The sequence below is a fragment of the Gallinula chloropus genome, assembly GCF_964237585.1.
Source record: "Gallinula chloropus genome assembly, chromosome: 15".
NCBI classification, from domain to species: Eukaryota; Metazoa; Chordata; class Aves; order Gruiformes; family Rallidae; genus Gallinula; species Gallinula chloropus.
In genome coordinates this window covers 5,699,251-5,713,613 of record NC_140100.1, presented here as the reverse complement: position 1 = coordinate 5,713,613, position 14,363 = coordinate 5,699,251, and the positions used below count along the sequence as shown (strand labels likewise).

The window sequence follows — 14,363 nt, the reverse complement described above, 5'->3', positions numbered from 1 at the left end:
CACTGCTCTACTCTGGAGTGGGTGACCCAACTCCAGCCATCTCTTCCCTCAAGACCAACTGATCCCAAAGAACAGTTTCTCTTGTTTTTCCCGGAGTTCCCAACACTTGCTGTCACTGTATTTGTTCTCGTGCCTTCACATTGAACTCTGCTCATCTTAAACCATGGGAAACGTGCAAACCATCAAAACCTACTTCTTATGTCAAGTATTTCCTAAAACTTTCCCCTTACAAATTTTCAACAGTTAATGCCAACAAAAAAAAGTAACCAAGGTACTTTATCTCCCCAGCTTCACTGTAGCCTCTCAACTCTTCTTTAGAGTTGCCACTGGGCTACAACTCCATTCTGGAGTATCACAAATTGGAAGATGCCCCTTTCACCACTGAAACACCTGCTCACCACGGTATGAGAACACCTCAGCCACACCAGGGCATGGCAAAAGCCAGCCTGTAGTGTTAATTATGCTCAAGGAGTCACTTCTATCCCAGCTACTTACCCAACAGCTGGGTTATTCTCTCTAGCAGGGGAACAACCCACAGTAAAGGACCTGTGACACCTCAGGGTGGACAGCACTGTGCTTCTCCAGAGGAACTTACTTAAATTACACCCAGCCAGACCATAGGATGCTGGCTATACGTACTAATTAACCAAGTCAATGAACAGGAGCTGTTACTAACAGCACTCTGCAAGCCCTGAGAGGCACTTCGAGCGCTTAATTCTTTTTGGGAAAAAATCTGTAGTGGATGGGATTGTACTCTTCCCAAATCCTTTCAAACTCATCCAGAAAAGGCTTCACATACTCAGCGTCTTCCATGACCAGCACGTTCTCCCGGTTGTTCTGGATAGCCTCGGCGGTCCAGTTGAGGGAGCCGGTGATGAGCATCCTCTGGTCCACGATAGCGAACTTGTGGTGCATGTAACCGTTCTCCTGGTCGTGGCGCACCTGGATCCCTGCGAAGGCACAACCAGCTCTTCAGCCGTGACCCACGGCCCCGGCTGCGGCCGGCCCCATGCCCCGCACAGCCCCCGCCCCGCACAGCCCCCGCCCCGCACAGCCCCATGCCCCGCACAGCCCCTGCCCCGCACAGCCCCATGCCCCGCACACCCACACAGCCCCATGCCCCGCAAAGCCCCATGCCCCGCACAGCCCCCGCCCCGCACAGCCCCCTGCCCCGCACAGCCCCCTGCCCCGCACAGCCCCCGCCCCGCACAGCCCCATGCCCCGCACAGCCCCTGCCCCGCACAGCCCCATGCCCCGCACAGCCCCATGCCCCGCACAGCCCCTGCCCCGCACAGCCACACAGCCCCCGCCCTGCACAGCCCCATGCCCCGCACAGCCCCCGCCCCGCACAGCCCCCGCCCCGCACAGCCCCCTGCCCCGCACAGCCCTCACCCCGCACAGCCCTATGCCCTGCACGGCCCCCGCCCCGCACAGTCCCCTGCCCCGCACAGCCCTCACCCCGCACGGCCCCCGCCCCAGAGGCGGCCGCCGCACCCGCGTGCCGGAGGAGGCCGATCTGGGAGCCCTGGAGCCCCATGTACTGCGCGTCGGTGACGACACGGACGCGGACGCCGCGGCGGTGGAGCAGCTGGACGGCGCGTCCCAGCTGCGGGCTGGAGAAGGCGAAGAGGCAGAGCTCCAGCGAGCGGCGGGCGGACAGGAGGCGCCGCAGGAGGCGGCTGAAGGAGCAGTCCCCCCGCGGCAACGGGCAGCTGCAGGGTCGGGCCGCCGTCCCGAGCCCAGCCGCCTCGGCCAGCAGCTCCTCGGTGCAGCTGGGCGCCGAGGGGAAGAAGAGCACCTCCCGCACGGGCCGGGGCCGCCGCCGCCATGCCGCCAGCGCCAGGGCCAAGGCCGCCGCCGCAAGCGCCAGGCCCGCCCGCCGCTGCGCGCCCACTGCCCACATGCCCCCGCCGCTTCTCCCGCTCCCTCCCGGCGCATGCGCGGTGGCGCCGAGCAGGCGACCGCGGTCAGGGCGGGAAAGCGTCTCCGAGGAGCGTCCCGTCGGCCCCGGGCCGCAGCTGCCTCCCGGAGCCCCGACCCGGCCGCCTTCTCGGCCCGCGGTGGCTGCTCTGGGGAGGGGCGGGGGGGCGGGCTCTGGCGAATAGCCGCTCCAGTCCCCTGGGCGATCCCCGTCTGAAAACGGTCCACGCCTCACGGAGCGGCAGCCCCACCGCTCCCCTCAAACGGCCGCCTGCCCAGCCGGGGGTCAGGGGGCGGCGGTAACCGCAGCCCAAGCAGCCGGTCTCTCGGGCTCCCTCCCGCTCAGCCACGCAGGAGAGGAAATCAGGCTGGAATAAAGAGACGCCCGGCTTTGATCAGCCTGTCTTTAAGGCGCATCGTTCAGAGGGGTGGAGGGCGGTGAAAGATGGCCGCAGCCGTGATGTTTCGGTCATCAAGTCGTGCCCAGAGGAACGCGGGCATTCCGGCTGTCGCTGCCGGCAACGCCAGCAGCCGCGGCCCGAACTGTGGGAACTTGCCCCGGCCACGGCTCGGGAATCCTGCGAACGGCAGGCAGGCAAGCACAGCAGGCTTTGTGTTAAGCCAGAGCCCCAGGTTCACAGACTTCGGGGACTCTTCCCCTTCTTTGCTGTGGTTACTTTATACAGGTTAAGTTAGTGATTTCCTTGCCCTAGCTCAGAAATGATACGTTATCCAGTCTGGATGTCCCTGCTTCTGGTGAGGATGGAGACCCATCTATGTGTTATCAACAAGCACAAGGATGCAGCAGCATCACACCTGACTTGGTGATCACCTCTGTGCCCTTTCCAAAGAAACCACACCTGTGCTCAGAACCTTTGCTAACCATGGGGTACACAGAAGAGGTTTTAACATGGGATCACTCAGGAAAGCTGCTCTTTAAAAGAGAAAACCAGCTTGGCAGTCGAGAAGGTCTAACAGCCAAATGATGTCTGAGTGGTTGTGTTACACTCAGCTCTGAACTGGAGCAGAACAGCTTTCAAGTAGAAAACAGTACTGCATCACTGAGAAGGCAGTGAGGAGAGTGAGCACCCAGCCAGTCCCAGTGACTCTGACTCACTAGTGCACATTTTTCTAATTACTTCTGGCCCTTGTATCCCACTACCAGCTGGCTTTGTTCCTCCCTCATGAGTAGCACCTCGCACAGAGGAAGCAAGACACATACACCATGCAAAGCTCCCTTTCCTGTGGATGGAGCTTGATCACCTCTTTTGTGGTCTGTTTCCTTCCTGACCACGGGCAAACACAAGCCCTTCTGCAACCCCTGCAATTAAATAAGCAGTTAGTTTTTGAAGTGACAGAATAATGCCTCTCTTTTTAAGCATCTGTTTGCTGTTTGGATATCCTGCAGCTGTTTTATGTCCAGTCAAGCAGTTTTAATAATATACCTGAGCACGTCTTGCTCTGTATGTAGAAGGAGCTGATAATCCACACAAAGTTAAGGGGAAAGGACACACACAGAGCGAATCAGCACAAAACTGGGCTTTGCCTTTTTATAAAAATAGCTCTTAATGAGATTTAATGCCTGTCTCCATTTTACAGATGTTCCAGACAAAAATCAACCTGCATATTTTATACATAAGAACAGAACTCGTGACAAGTTGGAACATCCCCTCTGAGCTTGAATCTCATTTGAATGAGTGTAGAAGGTCACCTGGGTAAAACCTGCCTCTGGATTGTTAAAAATGTCGGCGGTAATGTCAAGTTTTCCCAACAATGATCCAGAAAAACAACCCCCAAACAAACAAACAAAAGACTTCACAACAGAAACAGCAATTCCTTACAATACAGATAAGGAATATCTGTTTAGGTAATTAAAAAATGCACCACTGTTTCCATGAACTATTAAGCATTCAAAATGGCTACTATAGAGTGATATAAGAAGGGAGCACCTACGAGTTAGATCTTTTCTGCTTAACTTAATCAGGAAGTTAGAAAACTCTTTCTGAAGACAGAAGAACATGAGCAACCTCACCCTTGTGAGGTTATCTTCAATACCTGGAAGTTTTGCAACCACCGGCAAAACAAGGCGAGTAGTTTACCCTGGAGAGAGGCGAGCAGGCTGCATTCTCAGCTGCTTCTGTTACAATTCTCCCTCCCAGACAAGATTTACAAAGCAAATGCTGAAACTGTCTCAAGTTAAGATATAAATAAATAAAGTGGAGTGACAGGACTCCCAACAGGATATCCCGACTTATGCTACAGCAGAAAATAGTCTCTCCTTAAATCCGAGCATGAAGTGGTTTGAAATCATTTACACGTGATCCATACCCTGTGACGTGTCACTTATTTTTGGTTCTGGTTCTCCCAGGAATTTAGGGGATTTCTGTGGGATTCAGAGAGATTAACTGTATCCACTCCCAGGAGTCCTCAGGGTTGTCACAGGCATCCAAGTCTCGCCAATGTAATCTAAAACTGAGGTCTGGCACCGCACCGTAACGCTTAATGAGGGTAGGACAGGATTTTAATTACTTCACACTGAGTGTTGCTGTATTTTTAGGCTTGAGTGTGGAGGTCTAGATGTAGAGCTGAGTTTCAGGACAGACAGCAGCACTATTTATCAGCACTTATTAGTCCAGTCTCCCAGCAATTAGAAAAGACTCAAGTCACTCTTCAAGTTAGCTTGAGGACCAGAAGAACAGCGGTGGAGTCTCACCATCCGCCTAACGCACATGCTGCGGGCTCAGCGGTTCCACATCATTATCTTGAAGGCAGCAAGTGAGGTTGGGCACCCTTTAGTTGCGGGACTCTGAGGATGTTGGGCTGCGAACCGTTGACATCAGGTGGGACTTGTACGTCTTGCTCAGGCCAGTCATCCAGAACTTGAGGAGCTTGACGTTGTCCTCCTCTGCAGCTCCCAGAATGCTCAGCAGTTTTTGGGTATCTTCCTTGGGTCTGCTGTCCACTTTAGTGAATTTAAAGAGGACCTTCACTTTACTGCCAAAACAAGAAACTCCTGTCACTACAACACTGAAATCACACACATTGAATGGGGAGCAAGCAGTAAGTGTAGCCTCTCTCATTACCTACTGCAACTAAATGTTAATAAAAGCTTCAAGCAATATCCCATGGAAACTATTCTCGTGCTTGGAACAAAGAAGAGCACAAGAAAAGGGGGTATTACTTAAAGGGATTATTCATTTTCAGTGGTAATATGCATAAATCTGGTTTGTTTATTCATTCTAGCGGAAAGTAAAACAATTAATTGTGACAACTGGGAGTCTCCCTGGCAGACACATCCAGTGCCTGCCTGGCCTTCAGGTAAATTCACAAAATCACAGCGTTCCATGAATGATTTCACATGACTGTCTGGTCTTCCTTTGTAACTGGTTGCACCTTTGAGATGTAGTTGCCCCAAGGCGCAGTCATGACATCTGTTTGGCATGTTACCTGCACTGGAATATAGTGCACACTGACAGGTACCTGTGTGTTTGCATACCGAGGCCTCGTAATGTACGTAAGGCAGACAAGTATTGTCATGTAGGTAATCCACAGACAATGTGAGCTGAAGCATAAAGGTTAAGAACTGCTGTAAGCCAAAAAGGGAGTTAGGGCTAGAGTAGAACAGCTCTGGTATTCGTAGCTCCCAACAATGAAGCCAATCACTCTCAAGACTAAAGCTAAAGTTACCTGACTACCAGTCTGTCCTGTACTCTGCTGTAACCGTTCCAGGATTAGTGCTGAAGCTGCTTCTCTGGAAGCAATGTAGTCATACTTACTTCATCCACTCCTCCTTCAGGCAAACAAGGCACTGATCCACAACATCTACAGAAAGGTTCTGGTTGGTCAGGGCAGCTTCGATCTTGTTCAGGATTGTAGGGCCAACTGCAGAATCAGGAAGAGGGGGAAGAGGGTGAAAAGAAAGAGGACACACAAGCTCTAGGTTACCCACTTATACCTTTGCTAGGAATTGTTAGCAAGTACCAGTCTGTTACTTCCATGACCTGGGCCTGAACAGCTGCTGGGATTACAGACACGACTATGCATTTCTTCCACCTCTTGCTGTGCTGCAGAGCACTGGCCTTTAAGGTACTGTTCACCAGCTCTTCGGTCTGGTGCACTACTGCAGTGCTCTCTGTATGTAGAAAGCTACACCATTAGTAACAGCACAGCCAACCCCAACATAGAACTTGGCTCGATTAGCTTGCAGAGAACAACCTTCCCCCAGTTAGGAGGAAACCGACTTACTCTGCAGGGTGGCAAGCTATACACCCAGTGGCCTGCCTTGATTTCACTCCCACAGAGAAGGAGCTACCAATCACCCCACTGGGAAAACATCTGATCCAAGTAGCAACATGGAATTTGGTGAAGGATCCTGGGATGTGCACACAGGTTCAGGGACCTTTCTTTTCTTCAGACCCAGTTCCAAACCAAAGTGGTTTAAATTTCATTTCTAGTCCAATATCAAAAGCTCATTAAAAATTAAAAGTTATAAATAATTTTCATGCTTTGTTCAACACACATACCTATATAAACATATAAACTCTCAATTTTGAAGTCTCCACTTACTCTTGATTTAACATTCCTCTTGTTAGGGGCAGCTGCAGAATACTTAGTTAAAAAAACAATTGGACAACCAACCCAAGACATTCCCTTCCCAGACCACCTTTTGGAATTCCCTAGGAAGCTATTTTCCCAGCCGCCTGTGGCCTCATTAAGTTTGATGCTGTGGCAGAGAAAAGACCTTTGAGTGGCTATTTTTGTGCAGATTCTGGACCTGCCACTGGTAGGATGGAAAGCAGGCTACTGTGACTGTACATGTGGGACCTACAACAGCTGCTGGAGCACAGGAAAAATACTAAAGAGAGTAAGTCTCTGCTTTGTATTGCACCTGTACCTTCAGGGGATGGAGGAGGAAGGATTAGCAATCTGTCAAGTCTTCTGAGACATTCAGTGAGGCAAATTAATCTAAATTAAGACTTCCTAGAAAACACAAGGCTGATGGACCTGACTCAAATCACATGTAGGTGCCAGTGTTCAAGCCCTTGAACAAGAGGGAGGCAGAAAAAAAAGTCTGGGGGTTTCTGTATCAGTCATACTTGTTTAGCAAGTGGAACATGGGGGATGAGTAATGTCATGGTCCTTGTAAGCCAGACTTACTCAAAATACACACACAAGCATTCCAGGGTAGAAAACGTTCGTTGTGGGTTACAGAAGAATTTCCCTGTAATACTGTACTCATGCACAGAATTTCGTTTCTCCTTTCTGAAAACTAACAAGCAGAATGCTGATCAGGTAAAGCCAACCCTCTGGAATTAATCATTGACTGTGGGAAATCTCACCTGAAATAGCAGCACCCCTGTTGAATATTGCCCTGCCTTTCTACTCAGGCAGGCTGCCTTAAGAGTCAGTACACTTAAAAGCCAGATGAAGATCAAGATGCTCTTTTAACCTCAGTGATACAAGTTCTTTCTCCTTTCAAATCACCCACCTCGATCTGCAGCGACAGGGCTGCCGCTGGTGACAACAAACTCGTACTTGTTGAGGGACTGATCATCATCAAACAGCGTTGGGTAGAGGCTGGACCGAGTAGCAGCGCGAACTTCCACAAGGACTGCAAACTCTAGAGCAACAAGACCCCAGAAGAACGTTAACTGTACTAGCCCAGATTAAAAAAATACAGCTCCATACTCTGCTCCAAGAAGGCACAGCTCTCTCAGCTTATAATATTTGGCCCAGCATTAACTTTTATCCTCAGTAGCAAGCAGGACTGCCAGCTATAGCAAGATCAGTGCTTAAAGCAGGTGCCCAGATCAAGCAGGGGTATGGGGAAGACAAACTGCTGTAGTAGGGTGTTCAGTTCATGCAGCACTGATCATCTGCTGGTAGTTATTAAAAAAAAAAAGTTAAAAAATAAAATCTTGTGTCCTTTAACATGACAGGGAAAAGAGATGGTTCTGCACCAGGTTCTTACCAGATGACAGTATGTGGGATGGGATTTGGACATGTGGGCTAAGCCCTAGGAAGTTGCACCGATACGCCTCCTCGTACTGGTCACTGTAGGGGATGATCCGCACACAACCGACAGGCAACATGGTCTAAAGAAGGAAGGAAACATGTCAAGAGAAACACTGGAGATAAACCAGTGAAATACAATTTTCTCCCTGACTCCCGGGGTCAGCCAAGACTCAGAGCACTGCTCATGCAGATGCTCCTGCTTTCGGGGATCAGAAGCATCTTCCTCTGCTTGAGAGGCTATGCAGCTGCTGAGGACAGCCAAGATACCTGAATGAAGGGGGTGTGTTTTTTCCTTGGTGGGTATTTGGGGGCCCCCCCGTTTTTTCAAAACCATGCAGAACACATCTTCTACAAGCTGACGTGTCAGAGACAGGTCATTCTGAAAGCTGGACTACTAAAGAAATACATGGAAAAATACACAGCCAGGAAACACAGGAAAAAGTTTCTACCCGTAGCACGTCAAAAGCAGACTGGACAAGGTCCGAATCTCGGGCTTTCCAGATGACCTGGTTCCCCATCAGAACATGCCAAGCCAGCATGCGGAATGCTGACGCTCCAAGGACCTGAAAGAAACCCCAAACCGTTATGCTTTGGTCATTTCATTCATTTTCATAACCAGTTTGCTCTGTCAAACACAACCATCAAATAAAGAAGTGGTTAGAGCAGAAACAAACATGAAAATTTAGTGGGTCTCCTGCAGAGAGCAACAGCTCTAAACCACAGCACCAACGGGCCCTGGCACAGGGTGCCCAGAGAGCATGTGGAAGCCCCACCCCTGGCAGGGTTCAAGGCCAGGTTGGATGGTGCTTTGGGCACCCTGGGCTAGTGAAGGTGTCCCTGTCCATGGCAGGGGGTGGAACTAGATGGGCTTTGAGGTCCTGTCGCACCCAAAGCACCCTGTGATTCTGTGATCTGACACGTGCTAAAGGCATCGACTGTCATACAAAACAATATTCGCCTCATCTATGGTTTCAAGAACAAACAGCAGCAAAGTACCACTTTGCCAACACACCTCATCAATGATCTGATTCAGTATGGAGCACATGAACAAGTTTCATTTCTAAGTTGCTCCAAATTCTTCAGTGCTCTGGCTACAAAGCATCAGCCAGCCCACTCGTTGGCCAAATGAGCAGTTGTAAGATGGACACAGGCCCATCTGGAATTGGACTGAACAACTTCTATAACACAATAACAACTTTCAGGCATTTCTCTGCTCTGGGTTATGTTCCCAACAGCAATTCAGGCATGAAAAGTGAAACACTATTCCTGGACAAGCCTCTGAAGGCTTGCAGTGCAGTGCAGCTTCAAGCATTCTAAATTAGGAGACTGTAGAACAAAAGGAAGTTAGACACAAAGCAGGTTATTTGTCAGGAGTGTCCAAGAAAAGCAGCTGGTATGAAAGAGGCTGCAGGTCAAGTGCACTGAACCCTCCCCTTCAGCCAGGTAACCAGCAGCACTGGATAAAAGCTCCATCTGTCCAGAACCATTTGTTTGATTCCCCCCCCCCCCTCTGAAACACTTTTGTTTTAAGCAAATAAAGCTTGGCTTTGAAGATGCTGCGTGACCTCTGCATCAAATTACTGTCACTGCTCTTGGGAAGAAGAAAAGCGCAGAATTTATGAGAAATCATATGATCCTGTCCCACATGACTGATGATCACCAGAGGCCCACGTGATCTCAGAGGTCCCCAGAGGTGGAGTTAACACTGTGCTACCAGCTGCACAGGCACCAGGAAAGAAGTACAGACTGCAGGAAATAAATATATCTTTAAAAAAAAAACATATCAGGAGAAAAGAAGTTATTAGCTTGTGAATCCAGCCTCAGAGTAACTGTGCTCCTCTCCTACCTGTCTCATGTGCCTGAGGGAGCGGAAGATCGACAACCTTCTGTGAGCTACATTCCAGCTGTTGCAGTCTGGCATCAGGGATGTTTCAGGTGAGCATTTAGATAGCTCCTGCCCTTCCACAACATCTGGCTGGGAAGAAGGCTTCTCCTCTTCCTCAGAGCCATCCCAGCCCTCCGACTCTTCCTTCAGGTCTAGCAAAAAAAAATGGTAGAGCAGTCAGAAAAAGCACTGCTGTCTGGGCATGGGAACTGCCTTGGAAGTGGCTGCACACACTGTGGGCAGCTGATTTGGGCTGTATGTGGGAAGAGTGAGTTCTGAACACACTGACTGAAAGTACCAGAGTCACAGACACACCTGAGGTGTTAAGAGAATGTCATTCGGATACACAATAACCACTGCAGGGTCAGGAAGGAATTTTCATCTTCTCTGGGACACAAAGTCACATCTTTTGACCAGCTATTATGTTCTCTATTCTTTTTTTAAAGGTTACAGCCAAGGCTTTGAGGCAAATTTTGTGGATTCTAGCCTAAATGGATTAATAAAACTAATTCAGTGCAAGAAAAAAAAAATTATGATCCTTCCACTTCAGAAATTTTGTAGAAAAAAGAGCATGAAACCCATATGCTGTGACTGAAAATTCTTCTGGCTGTAGCAATTCATTGGAAGGGCCAACCCAGCCAGTGAGAACAATTATCATGATGATGCAACGCTCCCACACAGTTCACAAACCCCACATGTGCATGCAGAGCGCCTACGAGGCCAAGGGCCTTGATGTCACATCCCTGTCACAGCCATCTCCATACAGGAGAGCACATCAGCTACCACACAGGCTACCACCAAGGTAAACTTGATGAGAGATGGCTGCACTACGGTGCTGACAAAAAGACTTGGTGCTTCACCATCCAAAGTCTTCTCTGAAGGCCGCCTGGCTCTGGAAACTCTGATCTCACCTGCAAGTTTTTCCATCTGAACAAGAGTGTCTTCTGTTGGGGCTCCCTCCAGCAGCTTCTCTGTCAGTCGGCTGCCACAAGCTTTCAAAAGCCTGGAGACATTGAAAGGAACAGAAGCAGTGTTCACTGAAGCCTGCTTGCTGGTTGCAAAGAAGAAATAAACTTGCTGTAGTGAGCTGAACATCTCTGTGCTTCCCTCAGCGCAGTTACTATCAACACATCTTACAACTGCTGCCCCTCAGAGTCACTGAAAGGCTGACCATTTTGCAATTACTCTGTGCAACACACTTATCCCCCACCCAAGTCACATGCCAGTGTTGCAACCCTCTCTGTGGCACCTTTCCAGGGAAGCCTGACCAGCCTGTCAGGCGCTGGAGCAACTGGACTCCCACAGACATGCTACTGTGGTGTGAAGGCACAACAAGCTGGGGGTAGGAGTATCTTTTCTTGCTTTCTTCCATACTTGCTTCTATACTTCAAGGCCTTTCCATCTAGAGACATGGCCTTCATTATCAGCCACATCAGTAAGTTGACTTCACAGCAACAGGCCACTTTTTTGTCCTAAAGGCATCAGGAGCTGCTGTCTTTCTGTGCCTGGCTCCTTCCAACTGAGAGACTACTTAGCAAAGTCCAACTTACTACATCAAGAAGCTAAATACCCAAACACTCAAACCACATTTGCAGCCTTTCAGAATATGGCAATATTCTCCTCCTGGAGGACTTGTAGAAGCTAGAGACAAGTGGCATTACCAAGCAAAGGATGTATGCAAACACGCCCAGAGGTTGTCGTCGTTGGTCAGGGACGTTAGGGAGCGGGCTGCGTTGCCGTTGCGCTGGTGCAGGAAGGGGGTGAAGGCCGTGTTCATCCGCTGGGCGCGCTGAGGGCACCCGTACTGCTCCGCTTCGAACACCTACACCACAGAGGAAGGGCAGAGTAAGAGGCTGATGAAGAGAAAAGGCTTACGTGAAGCTGAGCCAAAAAACCCCAAGGAAAATGCAGAGTGAAAAGGGAGCGTCACACACAGTCATCTAGAACACTAAGTTATGGAAAAAGAGAGGAAAGGGAGATCTTATGCTGAGATTGACTGAAATTATCATTAACATTTGTGCTCCAAAACCACTGTCCTTCACAACTTTTGTTACTTAAATTCCTAACAGAGCCCCTGTCTGCCTAGCAGTTCAGTTTCTGACAAGTGTTACAACTGGCTTAAAGGAAGAGACACCCCGTTCCTTCCCTCCTGCATCCTCACATACATACACACCATCCTCTTGTCCCTCGTGTCAACCTTAATGACCACTCTGCCACAATGAGCTGGATCAGCTTTTTGACTCAGCTATAAATCAACTGTCATAATCTTAAGTCAAATGGGCTCTCAGCACTGACCTACCTTAAGTGCTTTGCCCTGAAGCTCATCAATGATGCCTCTGATTTTTCCCAACAAGAAAGGCCAGGAGTTGATGAGGTAAATCCGGTCCATCATGATAGTGATGATGCTGTACCAGCGCTGGAAACCTCGGGCCAGGCTGTCTTTGATAAAGAAGGTGTGGCTGAACACAAAACCATGCTGTTCATCTCCAAAAAAAATAGGGCCTTCACGTCCTGGGCAGACCTGAAGAGGAGGGACACATACATCAAAGCAGCTAAGCACACTGCACTGCTGCAACAGTAATAAACTGAACAAAGTGTCCTGCTCTCTAACAGTGAATAAAACACGCCTTTTTTTAGGCATGTCCTAAACCCAGGGTCAGAGATATGTCCAGAGGTATCCAACAAACACTATGAAACCTTCAACTTAAGTGTATGTTAAGAATTCTGATCTATTCAAATATGACACATTTGAGAATCCACAAGGGATTTTGCTGATCCTGACACACACATGCTCATTAAGGTTCTCCCTTCATGTCTATGAGATACTGAAAGTTAATGGTTTACCCAGATCAAATATTTCCTGACACTAAACAACAGATGCCAACTTTTTAAAAAAAAAAATCCCACATTTATCTTACATATGAAACAAATAAACATGTAGGAGCAAAAACAAGAAAGGGAGGCTTCTGGTCTCACAATGTGACTGGAAGGAACCCTCAAGGTTATCACAGATCAACCTTAAAAATTCCCACCAGTCCTGGAAGGAGCAGGATGTGTGTCTATCTTCCCACTTCCCTTCTTCTTCTTCAGGCTGCACAGAGCAGCCAGGATCAGCAAATCACAATCTTGGACTCAAAACAATACCTAAGGCCACAAATGGGTTTTCTCCCTGTACTCCAAGGAGACAGTTACCTCGCAGCTCAGACTGCGAACGCAGGCCTGGCGCACGATGCTGAACAGCTGGGGGTGGTTGGGGTGCTGGTGACTGACATACTTGATTGACGTTTCTTTGTCGTGGCTGACATATCCAGGATGTCCTCCTGCAAGAGAGCGGCAACCCTGAAGACAGAAAAGCAAATCCAGCCATAAATGAGCATGCAGTTCTCTAAGGTTTCCAAAGGGCTCTGCAGGTTCCCTTCAAATTCATTGTAGGGAAATGCTACACGTACAGATAAGAACACAAATACTTATAAGACAAGGAATGTGAGTCAGGGTCAGGATTTAAACCCAGCTCCTCAGAGGACTCTGTGTGATACACCTCCCCTGCTCTTATGCTCATTTTCCACTATTTATTTGACTGTGAAATTGGTGCTGGCTCTACAAGTGGTAAAAAATCAGTTAACAGCAGCTGTGAAACCAACAAAGCCAAACAAAACTGACCATAACCTAACAGACAGCACACAAAAAATACCTCAGAACAACTCCTAACAGTAGGCAAGTATCACAACAACTAGGAACATACATTTTTTCCATTGTCTTAATTGATTTTGCCTTTTATTTTCTATTTCCTAATCAATATTGTTCTTAAAATTGCTATTTATAAATGACCAGACCTAACCTAATAAAGCGAATGCTCCCCAAGGATGAGCTAAGCGTTTCTCAGTCACAAGAGAATCACATATCACCACCTTTCCAAGGTCAACGTACTCAATAGCAGTTCCTTCAGCACCTTGTCATAGATCGTTACAGTTTATCAGGACTTAAGAGATCTTCTGGTACTAGCAGCCACATACAAAACAAACGCTGCTCACTTCCCCTCACCCGTTTTTCCCTTCTCTTGAACAATGTAGTTTGCACTTGAGAACCCAAGAGCCCTTTAGTTAAGCCACTGATGTCTGCGTGCAGATCTTCACTTGCCTCACACATGTCTGACTTCTTTGGCCCTGGGCTGCTGGAGTCAGCACTGGCACCTTCTGCTGGGCTGTGCGAGCGGATCCGACTGCTCATCTGAATGCCACCTTCTTCCTCTTCTGCCTGCTCATTCTGCCCAGAGATGTCCCCGCTGCTTGCGCCTTGGGGGAGCGGCGAATGCAGAACCTCAGTGCAAAAGAGGGTGCGAGGGCCGTGGAGCTCACAAAAATGGCAGAGAGCAACAATAGCGTTCATGGTGAGGGCTCAGCACATTCGTCAGGCCTCCTGCAGACAAGGAGGGAAACACACAATGTCAGCAAACAGATGTTAAGGCATTTCTCGGGCCTGACTGGTGCAAGCCCTGCTCTGCTTCCCCCTAGGAGCAGCTGGCCTTAAGCTCGGCCCTAGGGGA

General features: G+C 49.1%; 2 protein-coding genes across 2 annotated transcripts; both read right to left on the bottom strand.

The window, feature by feature from the left end:
- Positions 1-711: 711 nt before the first annotated feature.
- PLD6 (phospholipase D family member 6) lies at positions 712-1,903 on the bottom strand (the record flags this gene model as incomplete). The annotated part of the gene is made up of 2 exons (XM_084270932.1): positions 712-950; positions 1,495-1,903. The coding sequence occupies 2 exons, from the start codon at positions 1,901-1,903 to the stop codon at positions 712-714; spliced, it is 648 nt and encodes a 215-aa protein (XP_084127058.1).
- Positions 1,904-3,467: 1,564 nt separating this feature from the next.
- FLCN (folliculin) lies at positions 3,468-14,206 on the bottom strand (the record flags this gene model as incomplete). The annotated part of the gene is made up of 11 exons (XM_084271182.1): positions 3,468-4,914; positions 5,697-5,802; positions 7,409-7,540; positions 7,892-8,015; positions 8,385-8,498; positions 9,782-9,972; positions 10,732-10,823; positions 11,482-11,642; positions 12,120-12,341; positions 13,013-13,159; positions 13,958-14,206. 11 exons carry the CDS (start codon positions 14,204-14,206, stop codon positions 4,713-4,715), a joined length of 1,740 nt encoding a protein of 579 aa, XP_084127308.1. The 3' UTR covers positions 3,468-4,712.
- Positions 14,207-14,363: the final 157 nt, after the last annotated feature.